Source organism: Pollicipes pollicipes, unplaced genomic scaffold (genome assembly GCF_011947565.3).
Source record: "Pollicipes pollicipes isolate AB1234 unplaced genomic scaffold, Ppol_2.1 Scaffold_3447;HRSCAF=4054_pilon_pilon_pilon, whole genome shotgun sequence".
NCBI lineage: Eukaryota > Metazoa > Arthropoda > Thecostraca > Pollicipedomorpha > Pollicipedidae > Pollicipes > Pollicipes pollicipes.
The window spans coordinates 17,196,547-17,203,707 of NW_023596297.1; the positions used below are offsets into that span (position 1 = coordinate 17,196,547).

Consider the following 7,161-nt stretch of genomic DNA (forward strand, 5'->3'; position numbering starts at 1 on the left):
GTCTCACACACACCGGCCACAAGGACATGCTCGCTTAAAAAATCGAATCGCGCCCCTGCACGTGTTGTGTTTCGAAGCCCGGCACAACACGATATCGTAGTGATGTCTTTTAAACCTTGAGTAGTGTTAACTAGGGTTTGTTCTACGTACAATTGTGCGGGTATGCGCACTTCATATATATACATATATATATATATATATATATATATATATATATATATATATATAATGCGTATTATAAGTACTGGTATATCATTGTATCCCAAAATGATGACCTTTTATTCTCCCACGCATTGACCTTCCGCTTGAAGCGTGCCCTTCCAGTTCACTAGGTCGAGTATCAGCGCTACATCACCAAGATGGTCGAAACGTCCGAGTCCGGGAGGCAGAACCTTGGAAAGCCTTATAAAGGCATTAGATACAGCAGTTGGGCAGGATATCTGAGCTTAGATTAGGTTGTCATTGTTGTCTAATGCTGAGCCAGTCTACTCTGAAAAGCACAAGCTTGGCTGTCAGCTCGGTTCCGTTTTGCCTGAGCTGATTTTTCTTTCAAATTGGGCGCAAATGAAGCTTCAGCGCCCGCTCTCCAGGTGGGCGAACGAGACCCCTCATCGCTGTTCTGACCGGTTGTACCGTTTGTCCATTGCGCCGTGCCATGACATGTCACGGGCTATCACTCAGTATCACGTTGGTCCGCTATCACTCACAGACACAGTATCACGTTGGTCTGCAGTTGCCCAGACGGGTCACGCCTGTCTGGGTAACTGCGGTTCGTGGCGATTCGTGGCGATCACGGTGAGCTATATTTTTGCTACTGCCGGCCCGTAACAAGCAGCACACTGTTGCAGCATAACTAAGGCGACAGGCATGCGCACCGAAATGCACCGGACTTGTGTGCATGTTGCAACAACCTCGGGACTAGAGCAGCAGGTGACGTCGTAGATGACTAGTGAGCACGTGACTTAGATTACAAGCTCTGCGGTAGTAACGCAGTACGCACTGCGAAATACACTCATCCAGGGTAGCGACATACGCGTTAGTCTGGTCTTCTTCGAGGGTGCAGCACGTGATCCACCAAACAAAACGTAAACGTGCGCGTGGACGGCGTGACACGTGACTACCGTCGATAAATCAACTGCCCCCTTGTGACACCATCAAAATCAACTGCCGCCTTGTGACACCATCAGTTACACCAGTACGCATCGCTCCGCTAGCGTAATATGTTACGATACACGATACAGATACACGATCCTCGGAAGTTATCTAGCCGCTTCGTCCCATGGTTAATACATATCGCCACGCATCGTGGCGACTTCCACCAACGTATCAACGCGTCCTCCGCCTCAACCCTGTGGAAGACACCACCACCGGCCGCGGGTCGCAGCCTTCGGTGATAATTGGCATATTATTTGGCGATCGTTTCATTTGGGCGCGGGTTAAATACCGCCTGTGACCCGTGGACGACTAGGGAGGCTCGAGGAAAAACGGTCTGTGACCGACGGTAAACGTTTTAAAGCATTAGCACGCGGCGGCCGCACGCGGTCTTCGGTCAACGGCATGACTCCACTTGCCGCGCTCAGAACGGGGACCGGGCCCCCACGTAGCTACCACAGATGTGCATACAGCTGCCAAAAGCGGGCCGAAGCCCCAGCCGGCACGTGTCTTCCAGCACCGCGGCTCGGGAGAAGAAGCCGATGAGAGTGATGCTCACCGCCGGCTCCAGCCTCAGTAGAAGGAGCCGCTGAATGTGTTGCTCACGGCTGGCTCCAGCTCAGTAGAAGAAGCCGATGAGGGTGATGCTCACGGCTGGCTCCAGCTCAGTAGAAGGAGCCGATGAAGGTGATGCCCACGGCTGACTCCAGCTCAGAAGGAGCCGCTGAAGGTGTTGCTCATGGCTGGCTCCAGCTCAGTAGAAGGAGCCGATGAAGGTGATGCCCACGGCTGGCTCGCCGGCAGCGCAGTCCGCCGCCTCCGCCGACTCACAGCCCTTCCTCCGCGGCTGCACCACCTCCTCTGCCGCCTCGAATGCATCCGTCGGCGATTGGTCACTCTCTCCCGTCACGTGACCGGCGCCTGCCAATGACGCGTCGGCTTCCCTCATCCCCTGACCGACCGCGGTCGGCGGTTGTCTGGCGGCCGCGTCGACGGCCTGGTCGCGTTCGGTCTCAGCCTGAGCGGGGGCGCTCCACGCCGTCCCCTGCCCGTCGCCAGCCGACCGGCAGCGGGCCGTGCATCGGCAGCGAGGACGCCCGCCAGTAGCGCCAGTTGTAGAACACTGCCGGCCCAGGACGCCAACGGATGCAACGATGCACAAGCCATTGCAATACATCTTCACTGGCTATTTGCAGACAGGAACGGAAGCATGGCTCAACAGACAACACTCTATGCATTGCACAACTGAACAGAGCTTTGACGTCCCTATCCTTGATCAAATTTTGGCTTACCAAAACGGGATATTTTCGTCAAGTTTTCGACTTAATCCTGCTTCAAAATATGACCGCCAATCCAGGACCCAAAGAACTATCAAAAGTCCAGGTCATCATGCAATGCTCACGGGTATCTCCGGGGCGCAGAAGTGCCGACACCGTACGACAGGTGGCGCTGCACTCGCTGCTGGGCGTCAGCTGAATCTGGCGCGTGCCGCTGTGCTGGCTGACCCAGACATTGGCGAACTCAGTCACCGGCTAGCAACAGACACGAGCACAGCACAGTTACGCACAAAATTCTACGAATCCAACACACTTCCAGCATGGGGCATCTCACAGGGTGCATAGATTAAAAGATAGTATGCAAAGTCAAGGAAAAAAAGAAAAAAGACTTACAGTGCAGTCTTTACACAAAAACACTTTAGAAAACCCATAATAAGCTAAGCGTCACTTTCAGGCCAGCTGAACACTTTTCAAACAGAAATGTCCCGCAGATCACAGATGTCACTTGCAATACCACTTTCACGGTTACCTACACAAAATAACAAGGCATATCAAACAGGATGCCTGATGTGTGAAACATGTGGCGTCAAAAGCATTTATTTTGATGAAACACAACACAGTAATTTTTGCTCATTTCCTGTTGGAAACAAATCATACAAATGAATCCAGTGGATGGCCAAACACGCTATCTGCTGCCAGATCATGATGTTTGCCACACAAACACTGCCCATCTCACCAGAGGAAATCTGCCGCCTTCCGCGCCGCAGAGATATATGTAGCGATGTAAGGACACCTCAGTCTTCTTGGAGACGAAATAGGGGCGGCGGAAGAGCTGGCGCAGATGTCTGACAGCCGACACTCTGAGCAGACGCCTGCGGACGGCACAAGGTCAGGGAAGAGCACACGGCTGGGACCATTTGGAGGGCAATGGACTCGGCTCTTCAGGTCCAACAGGCCTCTCCATCAGCCCCATGGTCACTTTGGCTGAAATGCAGCTGTCCAGACATCACGCCTGTCCGCGGCTATCATGTTCCAAGTGCTCCTATGTCCAAATTATTTTTTCTTGGCCTAAACGTTGCTCTGTTCTTCGACAAAATGTTGCCTTCCCTTGGAAACTGAGGACCCTTCCAAACAATCAGTGTGCCTTTCCCCGTAACAAAGAGGTCCTTTCCCTGGCTCAGCGTGCCTCCTTTCGACCAATGAGTGGGCTTCCACCTGCCGGCAGACACGGCGCTCGTACGCACCACTGGACGCAGTGCGGCAGGGCAGCCAGCTCCGCAGGGGCCGCGGCCATCAGTCTGTCGAGACCGAGCAGGCGTCGGGCCGACCCGGCCACAATGTCGTCCCGCCGCAGGGCGTACAGCCGGGTCAGGGCGGCCAGGCTCACCGGCGCCGCGATCGCGTCCTGCGCAGTACGGGCCGGGGTCAGAGGCCAGGTCAGGGTCAGCGGCCTGGGGTCAGGTCAGCAAGCGCGCCCACCATGCCACCGGCGGAAATACAGGGGAGTGCTGCTCAAGTTGAGTGCTGCTGCTGCTGCTAGACGTAAGATCCGATAGTGGGGACAGTGCTAGTGACAGGTGATACCAGTCACCATTCTACCGTAATTTAAACAAACGGAAGGCACGGTTTGTGAAAACCAATCGAGAAAACAACCTTATCTTTAAATCATTAGAAATCTTTAAAACATTAGAAAGCATACGTAATCTTCAAAACATTAGAAAGCCATTTCAAGCACGGTAACTGCAAATAGGAGGTGCATTTTTTTTCAGAAAATACCTGTTTCCTGCTTTACCTGCACCACCACAGGGACTCCCTTGTGATAGAACAGGTCTTCGAACTGTTCTGCGTGCGGCAATGTGACGACGCCGACATCCTTGCAGAGGGTGCAGTCCACCTCCGGGTCCCAGTAGAGGGGGTTGTCCACCAGACATGTCTCCTCGTGAATGTCTGCCATAACCCAAAGGCGCCATTGAGTGGATGGAATGCTACAAATTCACGGCACTGCGTGGTCATGACAAAACAACACCAAAACAATTGTTATCTATGACTGCTTTTTCACATTCACATTCACAACATTCACCATGGTCGGAGTGAGCCTCTTAGTAACTTCAACCAAGTGCAGTTCTCACTATCTCGTACTTAAAACATTACAAAGCGGTTCTACTTTGCCACTGACAGATGCAAAGGTGCAAGATTGTGGGTTGAAAGCACTTGTGTCGAGCTAACACACTTGAATATCCCGTCGTCACTGGGGTTTTACGACACATTCAGCTGCAGAAGCCACATGGCGTCACCTGCCTCTTACCCTGGCAGAAACAGTGAACCGTGGGAATCAAAACCCGTACATCTGGTTTTCCACACACACAGCTTAACCACTACCCTACCCATACCCTTATACAAAATCGATATCTAAGGAGGTAGTTATTAAAAGACGATGTAGTGCTAAAGAACAATCATATTGATGGTACTTGATAAATCGAGCTGTACTCATTCTCATGACTGAGTTTTGAGAATGACTTGGAAATGGGCACAACTTGAAAGATTGAGTACTTTTAACTTGACAGTTATTGAACATTACAATGCTGTTCAACTAGTACCTCCTGGCATATTTTGGCTATAATGTTATGTTTCTATGTTTGGCTATAATGTTATGTTTGGCTATAGTGTTTGGCTATAGTGTTTGGCTATAATGTTTGGCTATAAAGTTATAATGTTAGCTCAACATGATAATTTTCAAATTATAAAGCCAAAAAACCAGAAGATGAAGTCCTTTTTGTCCTATATCATACCTGGTTCAGCTCAGAAAATCTTGACATTTTGCCAGCATGTGGCTTGATATTCAGGCCACATCAGTCTGCATTCAAAGCAAAATTGAGCAAAGGTTTAGCAGACCACTTTAACAAAACATAAATGCTGATGATACATCATGGCCAAAGTCACCTTGAACCATAAGGTATGATAACAGTAAATGAATTTAAACCCTTGGAATTATTAGCATGATTACACTCATTAACAAAATTACCAGCTGCTGATTGCCAGCCTCCCACAGTTTCAGCAAGAGCCTGGATATCATGATAATGCCCAGCAAGGCACTGACAGGTCAAAAGCTACTCAATCCTGGATGCCCGCTTCATTATGGTAGCAATGAAAAATAACAATCCCAGAACAACAATTGAGTAAAATATCACCTGTGATGGATGGAAAATACTGAATAACCGGCAAAGAGATGAGCCGAATCCCTCTCAGCACAGGGTAAATCCAGTCTTGAATGTTGTTATTCCAGCAGAGTTTCAGTGATTTTCCATTGCAGTATCCAAATTTGATGGCTGCAAATGATAGAGCACACAAACATACAAAGAAAAAGATGCATCTTGAGCCTTTTGTCCCATGTATTTGCTGCTCATGTTTTGATGACAGATGAGAGCTGTCAGGCACTTCTTCATTTCTGTTGCTTTTCTCCAGTTCTTGTTTGGCTATGAAGGCAAGTGTTGCCTCCTTGTGCTGTCTTGATGGTTTTTGAGCATAATCTTCACACCCTAATAGTTGTTCTATTTCTTCAGCCCACTCTGACAGTGCAGCATCTTGCTGTCTTCCAAGCATGGCAGCAAACTTTTACTGAAGGTTTTCTCACAGTTCCCTCAATACACACAAAATAATAATACATGTATGAAAACAGATTGATGCTGAGGCTGACCCTGGCATTACACTCTACTGCAGCCTCATATCAAGAATGGCTTGGACAATGTGGTAACCACTTTTGCTTGATAACCTACATCTTTCTGAAATGTTGACATTTCATCAGTTTAAACAGCATAAGCATTTAACCATTTGAGAGTGATACACATAGCCATCATACCTCATATAATGACAATTCCCATACATATTCACATGACACAATCACATGCACATGCTCACACAAGTTGAAATGATAATCTAACAGACTGCATTTCTATACAAGAGAATGTAGCACACATTGTTGAAAAGCTAACAACTGCAGTTACCATATTTTTGCTCAGAGGCCATGACAAATCTGAGATTTTAACCCAGACCCCACATGAGACCTAAAAGTGCCTGCCACATTTACCATTATTACAGCACATTTTCTTTAAACTTGAATGAATCCTTTTATTAATAACTTTCAAATAAATACATGAATGGTATAAACCATTATAGTCAACACAAAAACTTGAATAAACAAAGTCACAAAGACAGATTCACAATGTCATTCCCACAAGGCCATGGTTGAAGCATTTCACCCAAAACAAATATGGTGGAGTTATTTTAAACTTTCAATGGCACATTAAAATACTCAGTGCTGGGAAACTTATAAAATCAGCTTGTAATGATTCTGTATGCCAATTAAAAGATTATATGTCCAACCTTACCTAACCTTTTCATAGGCTGCAAAAAATGCATGTTATGCCCAGCATGCCAGGCAGAGTAGAGACATGACATCAAAAATTTCAGTACGTGTACATCATCATTCCACACAACCAGCTTGGAGCATGCTCAATGCCTTACTTCAGTGCATAGCGAGCTAATGTTTCCGGGAATTATGAAACAGCGATCATCACCATCATCTTTATCATCATTCCACACAATGAGAGTCTGAAGCATGTGCAATACCCTGCCTCAGTTCATACTGAGCCAATGTGTCAGGCAATTATGAAGCGGAGATAATTCAGAACAAAGTATTCTGAAAACATATCGTGCAGAAAAGTACTTTCGCATA

General features: G+C 47.9%; 1 protein-coding gene across 1 annotated transcript in view; it reads right to left on the minus strand.

The window, feature by feature from the left end:
- LOC119092208 (uncharacterized) overlaps nt 1-6,724 on the minus strand; it is an 18,104-nt gene extending 11,380 nt beyond the window's left edge. The window contains exons 1-6 of the mRNA XM_037215185.1: nt 5,618-6,724; nt 4,222-4,376; nt 3,674-3,834; nt 3,166-3,301; nt 2,555-2,684; nt 2,217-2,275 (exon numbers count right to left, since the gene is read on the minus strand). Coding sequence (XP_037071080.1) covers nt 2,217-2,275; nt 2,555-2,684; nt 3,166-3,301; nt 3,674-3,834; nt 4,222-4,376; nt 5,618-6,029 — 1,053 coding nt within the window. The 5' untranslated portion in view covers nt 6,030-6,724. The remainder of the gene's footprint in view (nt 1-2,216; nt 2,276-2,554; nt 2,685-3,165; nt 3,302-3,673; nt 3,835-4,221; nt 4,377-5,617) is intronic.
- Between the last annotated feature and the right edge of the window lie 437 nt (nt 6,725-7,161).